The sequence below is a fragment of the Talpa europaea genome, assembly GCF_964194135.1.
Source record: "Talpa europaea genome assembly, chromosome: 11".
NCBI lineage: Eukaryota > Metazoa > Chordata > Mammalia > Eulipotyphla > Talpidae > Talpa > Talpa europaea.
This window is the reverse complement of record NC_140078.1, coordinates 47,134,825-47,149,308: the sequence shown is the minus strand read 5'-3', so window position 1 is coordinate 47,149,308 and position 14,484 is coordinate 47,134,825. Positions and strand designations below refer to the sequence as shown.

The following is a 14,484-nucleotide window of genomic DNA, read 5'->3' as shown; positions in this document are numbered from 1 at the left end:
GGATCTGATAGCCCTGAAACTGAGACCTAGAGTGCAGAATTCAGGGTGTGGGATCCATACAGCTGCGGGCACAACACCAGGTGAACACGGGGCAGACAGAGCACCCAGCTTGAATAATAGCCCCTGTGTTGAGGTGCTCCCCTCCACCCCCCTTCTCTCTACTCAGAACCACTGGGAAAAAGCACAGGTCAGCAAGTATGGGTCTCTGGAGCCACCTCGTGACCAGAACAAAATCACCAACTAGCTGACTCCCTGTTGGAACTGAGTAAATACAGAGGGAGGGAACTTTAAGGGACAGAGCCCAGCAACATAGCATCAGCACCCTGGTGGAGTTTTGGCCTACCAGTGCTGGTCTCAGTCTGGTAATCAGTTTCCGACACCCCTAAAGGAGCACTCCAGAGAGATGCCCGCAAACACCAGTGGCACAATGTCCCAACGCATAGAACTAATTAGAAAGCAAACAACAGGGAGAAGAAAAAATATAAATAACCAAGCAAGCCAGCAGGAGGACACATCACAAAAAGAAATACAGTCACTGGAGCTCAACAATGAGATGGAAGAACTTCTTGGCCTATCAGAGAATTAATAATCATCCTGATTAAAAAGCAGAAAGAAAACAAAAAGGAAAAAAAAATGATTTGAGACAAATAATCACTGAACTGAAGAATGAAATTGAGACCTTAAGAAAGGAAAGAAAAGAAACTCAGGTGATAAAAAGATTACTAGAGGAGATAAAGAACTCTGGGAAAAGCAATGAAAACAGAATCGATGAAATGGAAGAAAGGGTCAGTACTATGGAAGATACAGAAATAAAAAGAGCCAAAAGGGAAAAGGAGAGAGAAGTCCAAACTATTTTGATTACTGTTGCTGTGTAATGTAGTTTGAAATAAGGAGGTGTGTGATGCCTCCATATTTCTTCTTTTCTTTCAATATTGTTTTAGCTATTTAGGGCCTTTTGTGGTACCATGTAAATTTGATAATAATGTCATTAGTGTTTTAATATGGATTGTATTAAATCTGTAAATTGCTTTGGGTAGTATGGCTATTTTAATGATGTTAATTCTTCCTACCCATGAGCGTGGGATATCTTTCCATTTATTTGTGACTTATTTCCTCTAATAGAGTTTTATAGTTTTCATTATATAGGTCCTTCACCTTCTTTGTTAAGTTTATTCCCAAATATTTAATTCTTTTGACATGATTGTAAAATGCAACTGTATTCTTTATTTCCCTTTTTTCCTGATACATTTTTGCATATAGAAATGACACTGATTTTTGCATGTTGATTTTATATCCTGCCACCTTACTGTATTTATTTATAATTTCTAGAAGTTTTTTGTAGAGTCTTTTGGTTTCTCAAAATATATTAGGATGTCATCTGTGACTAGTGACAATTTCAGTTCTTTTCCAATTTGCATTCTTTTCATGTTTGGTTTTGTTTTTTGTTTTGTTTTCTGTTTTTTGGGTTTTTTTTGCCTTATTGCTTCAGGTAGGACTTCCAGGACTGTGTTGAATAACAGCAGTGGTAGTGGACATCCCTGTCTTTTTCCTGATTTTAGTGGGAATGTTTTCAGGTTTTCACCACTGAGTATGTTATTGGCTGTGAGTTTGTCAAGCCTATTTGATCATGGTGGATGATTCTCTCGATATTTGCTGTATTTGGTTTGCAAGGATTTTGTTGAGAATTTTTACATCACACTCATTAGAGATATTGATCTATACTTTGCTATTTTGTACCATCTTTGGTTTTGGGTCAGGGTAATGTTGCCTCTTAAAATGTATTGGGGAGATATCTTCCTTCTTCAATACTTTTGGAGAGTGTGAGTAGGGAAGTATTAGATCTTCTGTATAGATTTGGTAGACTCATTGGTGAAACTATCTGGTCTTAGGCTTTTGTTCTTAGGGAAGCTTTTTATTCTTTTAAATTATGTATTTTTGATTGGACTGTTTAAGCTAAATTTCATCCTGGTTCAATCTTGAAAGGTTGATTGAAACTAGGAACTTGCCTGTTTCTTCCAGGTTGTCCAAATGTTTGCATAGAGGCTTTTATAAAGGTTCTGATAATCCTGTGAATTTCTTCAATATTTGTTATAATTTCTCTTCTTTCCTTTGTGATTCCACTAATTTGGGTTTTCTTTTCAATTTTGTTCATTTGTTCGAAGAATCAATTCTTGGTTTCACTGGGTTATTTTGACTGTCTTTTTCTATTTCTTTTATTTCTGCTCTAATTTTTATTAGTTATAGACTTCTATTGGTTTTTGGATTATTTTGTTGCCCTTTTTCTAGTTTCTTTAACAGCAGAGTTACATTGTTAAATTGATTTTTTTTGTTTGTTTGTATTTTTATGTGGGCCTGTATTGCAATGAATTTCTCATGCAGTGTTGCTTTAAAGCTTCCCATAGCACCTGGTGGCTTGTTTCTCCATTGTTGTAGATATTTTTTATCTCTTCTTTGATTTCTTTGTTGACCCAAAAGTTGTTCTAAAACATTTTATTTATTCTCCACATACAATGGCTTGTTCCAGTATTCCTTCAATGTTTTAATTTCTAGCTTATAGTATTATGGTTTGTGAAGATGTATGGTATATTTTCTATTTTTGTGTATTTTCTCAGGCTTGTTTTATGTCCTAGTATGTGATATATTATTGAAAATGCCCCTTGTACATTGGAGAAGAAAATGTACTCATAGCTTGTGGGGGTGGGGGGGCAGTGTAAATGTCCAGTAAATCCATCTAATCTAATACTACATTTAAGATATTTATTTCTTTGTTAATTTTCTATATGGATGATCTATCCCTTTGTGTCAGTGTTATAATGAAGTCTCCAACAACAGTATAAATATTAATAAAACTTATATCTTCATAGTGAGTTGTTCTCTTGATCATTATACCATGCCCAACTTTGTTCTTGATTACCTTTTTCTTGTTGAAAATCTAGCTGATTGGGTATAAGAATATCAGTTTCTGATTTCTCTCTGAGTTATTGGGATGCATGACCTTATTCCAGCCTGTTATTTTAGTTAGTGTGTGTTTTTTTTTTTTTCTCTCTCTCTCTCTCTCTCTTGGTTTTAAATGTGTCTCTTGTAATGAAAATATTCATGACTGGATTTTTTTTTTTAACCTACATTGTTAGCCTGTGATTAGGCTTCTTATTGATAAAGACCATTTACATTTAGGATGATTATTCATCCTGTTCATTTCGTTATTTTGTTTTTGATCTTTGATTGTTTTATTTTTCTGTTGTTTCTTTTTCTCTTTGTTTCTCTTTATTCTTTCTGAATGGCTTTCCTTAGCATTTCAATTTCTTGCCTTCTTCATTTGTCTATTCTGGATGTTTTGTTGATGGCTACCATGGGGGTTTTACTTAAATTCCTAAGTTTTAGTTCCTTTATGATCTGGTGTCTTCTCTTTGACATCTAACATTTTAGTGCCACAAATTTGCCCCCCCCACCCACCCCCCACACACACACTTCACATTTGATGTTGTTAACTCATAGTATTCTTGCTTTTGGTACTCGTAATACATTGCTCTTGTCATTTTGCTAAGGAGTTTGTGCTTCACTTTTCCTATAGAAGAATTCTTTTTAATATTACTTGAAGAGTGGGTCTGGTGATGGCAAACTCCATTAGTTTTGTTTGTCTGAGAAAACTTCATACTTAAATGATAATTGTGCAGTATAGAGAATTCTTAGCTAACAGTTCTTGTGTTTGTTTTTTTTTTATTTTTTAGGATTGTGATACTTCCTTCTACCCTCTTCTTGCCTGGAGAGTGTTTGGATTGAAATCTGAGGGAAATCTTAATTTGGGAATCCTTATACATGTATTTTTTTCCCTTGCTTCCTGCAATTTTTTTTTGTCTTTGATTTTTGATAGTGTGACAATGATGTCTCTGGGTAGTTGCTAAACTTCCATATTTAATTTGTTCTGTAGGTTTGGGAAGTTCTCATTTATCATTTTTTTTAATAAGGCTTTTACTCCTATTTCATTTTGTTCCCCTTCTGGGAGTCTGATCATTCATAGGTTTCCTCTTCTAATTGAGTCTAATATTTCTCATAGAGTTTCATTATTTTTCCTCTGTCTTGACTCACTCTTCTTCCAAATAGGTAATTTGCTCATTTGAGTCTTCTACTGCTGAAATTGTTTCTTTGGCCATTTTTATTCTATTTAATGCACTTTCTAAGTTTGTCTGTATTTCATTCAGAATCTCTTTTCTTTGATTTTTTATGTATTCATTCTCTTAGCGAAGAACTCTATTTCTAAATCTCCTTTCTGAGATCTTATATCTGCCTTTGATTGAACTTTCAATATTTTATTTAACCTTTTTAATACTTTTGTTTTAAAATTATTGTCTAATAGTTTCTCTATTTGCAATTTGACATTTGTCCCAGGACTTCTTTCCTTTTCATTTTGTTTTTCCATATTGTGTTGAGATGTTCCTTGCTTCCTGGGCATGTGCATTGCCTTATTATATAGCTATTTGTGCATATATATGTGATAGGGGGTACTGGGGGGTTATCTTCATCCTTTTCTTAGTTTACCTTCATGCGGAGTGAACATAGGAGGGGTGTCTAAGGCTTTAATACTTGATCTTGGTTTCAGGAGTGACGTTAGTCACCTCTGCCTCTTAGTATGTTCTATAGTAAGCTGCATTCTGTGCTTAGGTTAGCTTCACTTCCCACCTTCCCACCTTCCCACTGTTCTTTCCTTCTGAGAGTTGTGATCTATGAAGCTTAGGTGTCCCAGTGTGAAGGGAAATATCCAGGTCTCTAGGCTCACACTCTGGGAATAATTTGCTCTTGGCTCAAAGGCAGTGTGTGTGTAGCGGGAACATGTGTCTACATAACACTATGGCTGACCAAAATGGCTGTGGCTGCTCCACTCTTGCCTCAGCTGCTTCTGTTCCAGGACTGGGAAGTTGAGGCACCCTTGGTTTTCCTCCTGAGAGGATTTGTGAGTTTGCTCTAAAATCTCGCTTTCTGGTCTCACTTATTGTGGAGTCTGGCGTGTCTCCACCTGGCTTTTCTTTGATCTCATCTGTCATGAGGGAGAGGTGGAAGATTTTAGTGGGCACACTGCCCCAATTTTTGGTTTCCCAGTTTCCATGGTCATAGTCTGCTGAGTTCCCACTATCCTGTGTTGGGTCCAGGCCCACACTTGTGTGAGGAAAATTCCTCCAAGAAATTTCACAATGTCCTGTGTTTCCCTTGGCATGGAAGTCTACCCTCAGCCCAGACATGGTCCCCTTTTTCTCCTCCTATCCTTTTGCCTCAGCAGCCACCAACCTTATTTGTTGAGCTCTCTGAGAATGGCCTGGGTCTATATAGCTGGTTAGAAGCATCTGGATTTTCCTAGGAACACATGTCAGTCTTTCTCAATATTGTTTTCAAGGGAGAGGGGAGTCCAGTTTATTTATTCCACCATGTTGTGGGTAGAGTCTGCACAAAGCAAAATGTAACAGTGTTGGATACCATATCTTATAGAGAATTGAGAAAACATAGTCTTTTTTTAGAGGGGATTTAAGGAGATCCAAATTATTATCTTCAACTATTCATAGGATTAGCACATAGGGAAAAAAAAAAAAAAACTACTTATGAATTGTTCCAGAATACAGACTTTGGGTTTATAGTCTTAAGTTAGATTTTTAGTTTTCCCCTAGAAAAAAGTTTACAGCAATTATAGTTGTCCCCAAATCATTAATAAAGTGCTACTAATTTTCTTATTAATACAATAAAAAGTAATTTGAGCACTGTTGTTTCATTTACTTGTCAAAATAGTTATATAAGGAAAGTAGCCTTGATCTACATCCCTCTACTCCCCTAAAGGAATAGTAAAGGAGAAGGAGTGGGTGTGTGGTTTACAAGAACATGTTGGCAGGGGGTGTGAGTCTTCTCTGTAGATGTTTCTTTCACACATAGCTGTTGACAACTTAAAGCACCTAGAAGTCATGATTTATCTCCTTGGTAATTTATTTAGCTTAATTTTTTTTTTAAATTTTAAGGAAAATTTAATTATTCAGTCTAACAACTGTTTAAAAACAATTATTTTATTTTTTAATATTTTATTTTATATAATTCTTACATCATTTTTCATCTTTGCACAATGTATGCATTTTCATTGTGGTTATATTCCCCATACAATTGCACCCCCCCTTATTTTGACTCTAGTCCTTCCTCTCCCCGCCCCTCTCCCCCCCCCAACCCCATAGTGTGTCTCTGTTTTATAGTTGCTTGTTGATTTTGATTTTTAGTTTGTATTGATTAGTCTTTTTCCTGGTCTCTTATTTAAGTTTTCTGAATTCCTGCTATGAGTGAGACCATCCGGTATTTTTCTTTTTCTTTCTGACTTATTTCGCTGAGCATGATCCCTTCTAGCTCCATCCATGTTGCTGCAAATTGTATGTGATTAACTTTTTTGATTGCTGAGTATTATTCCATTGTGTATATGTACCACATCTTCTTGATACAGTCATCTATTTTTGGGCATTTGGGTTGTTTCCATAGCTTAGCTATTGTAAATAGTGCTGCTATAAACATAGGCATGCAGGTGCCCTTTGGAATTACTGTTTCTGTGTCATTTGGGTAAACACCTAGGAGTGGAATTGCTGGATCATATGGAAGCTCTATGTTTAGTAGGTCAAGATATCTCCACACAGCTCTCTATAGTGGTTGGATCAGTTTTCACTCCCAACAGCAGTGCAGGAGAGTTCCTTTTTCTCCACAACCTCGCCAACATTTGTTGTTGGTAGTTTTTTTTTTAATATGTGCCATTCTCACTGATATAAGATGGTATCTCATTGTAGTTTTGATTTGCATTTCCCTGATTACAACTGATGTTGAACTTTTTTTTATATGCCTTTTGGCCATTTGCATTTCCTCTTCAGAAAAGTTTTTTAGTTCTTCTGCCCATTTTTTGACTGTAATGTGTAGTTTGTTTTGTTTTTGTTGAGTCTCATCAGCTCTTTGTAGATTTTTGTGATCAGTCCTTTATCATTAGTGTTGTGTGCAAAATTTTTCTCCCAGTCGGTAGGGTTTCTCTTTGTAAAAACAATTATTTTAAAACTATCACTGTGCACACTTTTTTTCATGTATACATGATAAGGCAGAATGTTATTGAGTTTCCAAGATGCTACATGTTTATGTATAATATTCACATGTATTATATTGTCTGAGAATAAGAATGTATCTTTTGACACAGTGACACATTCTGCTGTTATTATAGATACTATATATGGAAAGGGAACTGTACTAACTGTACTAACAGTTTTCTCGAGAGCTTAGTATCTCGTACTTTTCAGAGCTAGTTAACAAATTAAGAAAACCCCAGGCATTTAGGAGGTAGTGAAGTATTTCTGGGTGAAACCACTAAGTCACTCTAAGGAAGCAGTGACAAGTTTACCTTGAGTGTGGGGAGAGTATGTGGGGTATGGGAGTATGATGAGAAAGGCTGTGATTTAAAGTGTCTTTTCTACTAAAATTTGGAGTCATAATAAAGTGCTGCTTCCTTCAATGATGTGCTGTGGTAATATGGCAGGAAAGAACTGAAGAAAGCTGGCCATTAATGAAACTTGCTCTAGGGTATAGACACAGAAAGAAGAAAACATGTCTTCATTTTATTTATGTTATGGTGTTTCCATAGAACTTGATGTCATTGTGAAACAGGGCAAACTTTGGGTTTGATTGATCAGGGATGATGTAGTTGGTGAGTCGTAAAACACACACTTTAGAGTGCAATGCACACAGAAAGAAACTACAATAAAATGATTTATTTATATAGAGAGCAAGAAAAGGGGGAGCTTAGAGAGAGAAAAATGTACAGGCTGGCACATGTTCAGCTGTAACCTGTGCTACCCAGATAGCTTCAGCTGAGCAGAGGCCAGAGTATACCAGGAGCTGTAGGTGTAAATGAAGCCGTCTGTCTGCAGAAGTGGGAGCCTAACAGAAATGGTATCTTGGAACACCATGTGGAGAAAAAGGATTGGCCAGCCTCTTTTTTAAGTCCACATGGTAGCACTCCTCCAGCCTTAGCCCCAGCAGTCTTCATTCGGAAAGCCAAGGTTTGGAGTGAAGAGCCTCACCTTTCCCACTGAGCTAAAGGTTTCTGCCAGCAATTTTTGATAGAGTTTGTTGGAGGGGATGAGGAACTGGATCCCATAGCAGCAGTGTTTCCATGGCCCAGTGTAGAGTCAGGAAATGGACCACAGTGCAGGTTTTCTGATCCCATGCAGACCAGGTAAAGGAGGAGTCAGAGTCCTCAATGGTTTTTTGCAGGTCTTTTATTGGGGTTCACCAGGCATATGGCAGGCAGGGGTGCTGGGGGGCCGGGAGACTGGCAGGCCTCCCAGCCCCCAGCAAGTCCTCACTCTATCTGGGCTCCCTGGCATTCTTTTCTTCTGCTTCTTTGCTTCTCTCATCAGCTTCTCTTTCGGCTGCTGCTTTGGCTTCTACTGCTGCTGCTGGCGTCCCCGTGAGGCTGCCCTTAAAAGCACAGTCTTAGCTCAGCTGAATCCCGTCTACTTATACCCACACCCTATTCCAGGTGCCTGCCATCAGGCATGCATTCAGGACAAGGATCCATCATCTATCCTGATGGCAGAAGGGCAGAAAAGCCTGATATTTTCTTTACCCTACAGTCCACCCCCTCAGGGTTTTCTGCCATACAGTCTATACATATATATACAATTTTCTAAGTAAGCAAACAAACAATGCAGCCATGGCCCACAAAAGCAAATTCATCAAATGTAACAAAATACAATATAACAAAATACAACAGAACACAAATAAGTCCAGGCAGAGCACCAACCTAGTGCAAAAGACAATTATTGGTAGCAGCAGATGAGCCACCAAATCTGCTGCCGAAGGCACTGCTCATATGAGGGAGGGGAATCACTCACGACATCTATCGCAACATGCCAGGAGCCGTTAGGCTTCCTGGCCTTCTCTGGCTGTAGTCTCGGCTACAAGCGGCACACAGCATCCACCCCCAGGATGCACTAGCTCTGGGATTGGCAATTTTATTCTGTTGGGGGTAATTGCCAACCCTCAGGGTTTCTGTCTGCAGTCGCTCCAACACTTGGCTTTCATAGCCACCAATGCGACTCGCAGACCCCTGCACTCAGGCCAACCCACTGCACAAGCACATGGGTCGGGGATCCAAACTCTGCATTCGGCTTGGGCTCCACCCCAAGCCACGTTCCCCACCCATCCCCCAAGGACGGGTTCCTCAGCTCCTCACCCTCACTCAAGAATGAGCAGGGCATCACCCACAGGTGATTTTACGAGACTCACAGGGCTTCAGCATACCCAGGCTGCTTAACAGCCGCTTAGGGCTTCTCAACTAAGCATCAGTACCAGCTTTTGCCTTCTTAGTTGGCTTTTCTCCTCCACCTGGCTGCTGGGCATACACAGGCTGCTTTTGGCCATCAAGGCCCACTGGCCACCCCCAGATTCTCAAAAAAAAAAAAAAAAAACATAACCTGCCAAGGTCCTCCACCTTCTGGCGGAATTGTCAGTCCAAGTTCATCAGTTGAAGTCCATTAGCCCTCTCCCTGCATCAGCACCAGCGAGCGCTGAATCTTGGTCCTCTCCTCCCTGACGATTCTGCTGCCTCAGGGGTCGTTGGCAGGTCCTTTCGGGTGTCATGGGCTGGTCCTCTTGGGCGTCTCCTTCATGCCAGGTCCATCCTGCAGCTCCTGACCGTATCCACCTTCTGTGCTGCCATGGCGCCTCCAGCGTCATTACAAGCAAACAGTCTGTTCTCCTTAGTCCCTCCAGGTCTTTGGAGGGCTCCAATACCCATCTACATGGATCCTGCCGACTTACGCCAATTGTAAAGGCAGGAATAGTCACGGTGCAGGTTTTCTGATCCCATGCAGACCGGGTAAAGGAGGAGTCAGAGTCCTCAATGGTTTTTTGCAGGTCTTTTATTGGGGTTCACCAGGCATATGGCAGGCAGGGGTGCTGGGGGCCGGGAGACTGGCAGGCCTCCCAGCCCCCAGCAAGTCCTCACTCTATCTGGGCTCCCTGGCGTTCTCTGCTTCTGCCTCTTTGCTTCTCTCATCGGCTTCTTTCTCAGCTTCTCTTTCGGCTGCTGCTTCGGCTTCTACTGCTGCTGCTGGCGTCCCCGTGACGCCGCCCTTAAAAGCACAGTCTTAGCTCAGCTGAATCCCATCTACCTATGCCCACACCCTATTCCAGGTGCCCGCCATCAGGCATGCATTCAGGACAAGGATCCATCATCTATCCTGACGGCGGAAGGGCAGAAAAACCTGATATTTTCTTTACCCTACACCCAGTGGGACAGGGGTACTACTGTCAGGGCAGAAGGAAACTTCAGGGCAGGTGGCCATGAGCAGCAGCCATTGTGTCCCTCTAGTGGCAGGAAGACACAGGGCAGGATCTCTATGACTGGAGCAGACCGGTGGAGGAGTCCTGGAGCCCTCCGTGGCTTTTTCAGGCTTTTATTGGAATTTTACCAGGTACATGGTAGGCAGGGGTGCTGGGGGGCCAGGAGGCTGGCAGGCCTCCTAGCCCCCAGCGAATCTTCACTCTTTATTGGACTCTCCCGCATGTTCCCTCATGACATCTTTTTCTCCACTGGTTCTGTTCTCTCGCTTGTACTCCTTCTTGTGGTTCTGCTTTTGGTAGTTCCACTACACAACGCTGCTCTTATAAGTCCCATCTGAGCCCAGGTGAACCCACCTACGTAGTCCCACACCCTACTCCAGGTGCCTGCCATCAGGCATGCATGCAGGACCACAGATCCATCATCTATCCTAATGGAGGGAGGGGAGAAAAGCCAGAAAATTATTTACCCAACAGAACACATCGAACTAGCTCAGAGGTGGTTCCTCCAAGAATCTGAAACTTCTGGGGCTGCATCTAAGGTAACACTTCTTACTCCCCAACTTTGAGGCTATTCAGAAACTAATCCCATTTTCAGCTTCATCTATTTCTAAGCTCTGGAACATCCACAGTCTTTTTAATCCCTTTACCCTGTTTGTAAAATGGTTATTGGAGAATGAGACGAATTAGAGAACAGCATGGATGCATGTGGCTCAGGACTCTGCATGGAGTGGACTCTGGAAAGGAAACTTTTGGATGCTATTTGCTTGCTTTATTTCTACGTAGAGCCCCTCAGCTTTCCATATTCTTTTTTTTTTTAAGATTTATTTATTATTTATACAAGCACTGGGTACAGCCAGAAGCATGGGAGGGTGAGAGAATTCACCAGAGTCAGAGTGGAGAGCAGAGCAGGCAGACTGATGAAGTACACTGCTGAGGGGAGCAGCCAGCAGCAGGAGAGGTCTATGCGCCATGTGGGACCCTCACCCGGCAGTCGGGGATTGAACCGGCACTGCAGAGTCTGCGGGCAGCTTTGCAACCCAGTGCTCAACTGCTGTGCCACCGGGGAGGCCCTTCTTAATAGTCTTTTAATTCTTGCACAGTTACTGCATATTACTCCTGCTTTCCTGAGATGAATGGGAGCAAAGGAATGAATCAGGTATGCCCCTTTGTGAGATTAGACACTGGGGACAGTGACTCACTTTCTCAGATCACAGATTTGGCCAAGCCAACAGGTGGCCCAAGGTATGACCCTGCCCCTTGTGCTTTCCATGGTACCATGATCTCCTCTGAAAACCCAGAATATATGCTTTGTCTTTAGAAAATTCTGGGGAATTTATACAGTAAAGTATGTTTTTGTTCACTAAGTCAGGAAAAATGAGCAGGTCCACAAATCCGCACCTGTAATTTAGTCTTCATACATGTGAATATTATTTGTAAAATAAACATGAATTTTGACTTTCCTTTCAGATATGCGACTCTTCCATGGATGTACTTGATGTCCAGGATCTTTTCCAGTTCAGATGTTGCTTTCGTAGCCTACATTTCCTTAAACTTCATCTTTGGCCTCTGCACCATGCTGATGACCATCATGCCTCGACTCCTGGCCATCATCTCTAAAGCTCAGGTCAGTGGGTTCCAGAGTTCCCTTTCTGCGGAATCCTGGAAACAAAGCATGTTCTCTCATGCCTAGTCTGTTGCTTTTCCAATGGGAATTAAAAAGAAATGTACTAGTATCCATCATCTTTGGCCTCCAGAAAGAGAAACTGATTCTAATTATCAACAGCAATGCCAGTATAAGAGCCATGCCCAGACGAGCAACAACTCACAAAAGATGTGCAGTTTCTCCTACTTCCTCAGTGAGGGCAGGCCCCACCTCCATGCTCACTGCTGCATTGCTCTTTGTTGATGAATCACTGATTGATGGATAGAAAAATAAACATGTGCATAAAATGTGTGCTGTGGCAGGAGTAGAGATTAGACATTTCTCTCTTTGGAGTCAGATGCTAAAGGACCTTAGATCTGTGGGATCCAGTGTTACAGGGTAGGATTGGTTGAAGCTAACTACTCTTTCAGACCACAACAAGTCTGCATTATTGGGGGCAATTATATCCTTTTCCTTGTCACCCCTGGAAGATATTTAGTTTTACTACTTTTAGAGTGTTGGAGCAAAGGGTTGTCCTAATATTGGATTCTGTGGTCAAGGAACATTTCTCCAGATTAGGGAAATGTCTCTCACAAAACAAACAAACAAACAAACAAAAAAACAAACAAAAAAAACCTCTCTCCAATATGCCTTCACATTAGCAAGTCATGGGAATTTTCATCCCCAGCAGGGATTTAAACCAAACGGGGTCCAACTTTGCTGATGCTGCCCGCTTGTACTCCTCTCTGAGACCTGACTCCTGACTTCTGCAGCTGTAACACATCATTCACCCATCTTAGTTTCCCTTCTATACCTCTGGGAATAGGCTTCAGAGTTTGCACTCAACTCTGTCCACTATTTCAGTATTGTCCATTCCTGCATTCCTTTCTCAGGTCTGACCACATTTTTTCTCCCAAGTCCTTGCTGTTTGCATGAACCCTGATTCCCCAGGAGTTCCAGGTGTTTGATTGACTTATGGACTGAGTTTACAACCTAGAAGGGTCCTGCCCTCCTACTTTTGGAAGATATAATGCTGGTCTTATCTCAAATGAGTCAGGATGGGTCCTGCTTAGTTGTGATAGGATCATGTCCTCACAATCAGACTTTAAGAGACTCCCCAGTAATGGAACATTTTTCTCTTGGTTGTCATGCCTCATGTTTATATGAATGCAGTGAAGTATGGAAACATTCTTTATGCATTCAATGGAGGAAACAGTCTAGTTTGGTGATTTGTACATATCTATTCACACTCATCTGTATAATTGCGTCTATTCTTTAAACAGCACTTGAAGAACAGTTAGTGACCCTTAGTTTGAGAACACCAAAATTAGCCAGGATGCATGAGCATCTAGTAGGGCAGAGCCAATCAGGGACATCAGTCATGAATTAAGATGAGAAGGAAAAGAGACTCAAGATAGATATTCTTTAAGTGACAGATATAAAACAACTGATTGCTCTAAGAATGGTATCAAAGAAGCAATGGTCATTTAGATCCAAGGGGAAAACTCACTAGGAATTGTTATATACATGAGTTTGGTGGGAATGCGTTTTTACCTATAACTATAAACAGCAGTTTTCTTACCTGGAGAGAAATGAACAACAAAAAGTTGTTTGTGGAAAAGTGGTTCAAGCAATTTTTAACAAATAAAAATAATTTTATTGTTTTTGCTGAGGTCTTTCTTTTCTTTGGCTCTTTACTTTCATATTGTTTGTTTAAGAAATTCAGCCAAGTAAAAAAATAATAACAATACAAAACACAATCAAACAAAAACAGACAATTATAAACCAGAGACATCCTGCAGGGGAGCAAGAGGGAGCAAGATCAGAGAGAGGAAGGGAGGAGCACAGAGGACTGAGGTGATGGTGCATGGGCACATTGGTAAAGGAAATTCTATGGGGACTACACCTGAGGGGGGAAAACAAATATTGTTTAAAAATGAACAATGATGTAAAAAAATAAACCAACAATTATAGTTCAAAAAAAAGAGGAAATTCAGCCTTATAAGTATGTGCTTTAAACTATTCATTTGTAAGTAATGGCACAGTGTGTTTTTATGTAATCAGTGGGGAAAAATAAGATGACTAGATTTTTCCATCAATTTCTTAAAAATCATTGTGATCAAAATTACCCATTGTGTATGTATCCAAACCATATGCTAATACAAGCATTATAACTTTTATAAAATCACAATGTATGTGCTACTTTTTGTGGAATACACAGTTTGGATTCTAACTCAAGAGCTGAAACATCCATCTTAATCACTGGTGAGGCTTCAACTATTGAGATGTAGGTAGAGGAAAAATCACTTAGTAATTTTTTATCTGTATATTTCATCCATTTCCAGATATACTATATCAGATACTTATGAACTTTTCCATTAATTTATTTAGCTGTACCCAATCACATGGTTGGATTATTTAATTCAATGTTATTTATTAAATGTGACCATATTTGTTCATACTAAGCCAGATCTAAATTCATCATCTTTAGTGTTGATATT

At 40.3% G+C, this 14,484-nt stretch overlaps 1 protein-coding gene across 1 annotated transcript in view; it reads left to right on the top strand.

The window, feature by feature from the left end:
- The window catches only part of ABCA13 (ATP binding cassette subfamily A member 13), a gene marked incomplete at its 5' end in the record, with an annotated part of 529,302 nt that overhangs the window by 420,408 nt on the left and 94,410 nt on the right, over window positions 1–14,484 (top strand). Inside the window, one exon of the mRNA XM_084247732.1 lies at window positions 11,809–11,965. Coding sequence (XP_084103858.1) covers window positions 11,809–11,965 — 157 coding nt within the window. The remainder of the gene's footprint in view (window positions 1–11,808; window positions 11,966–14,484) is intronic.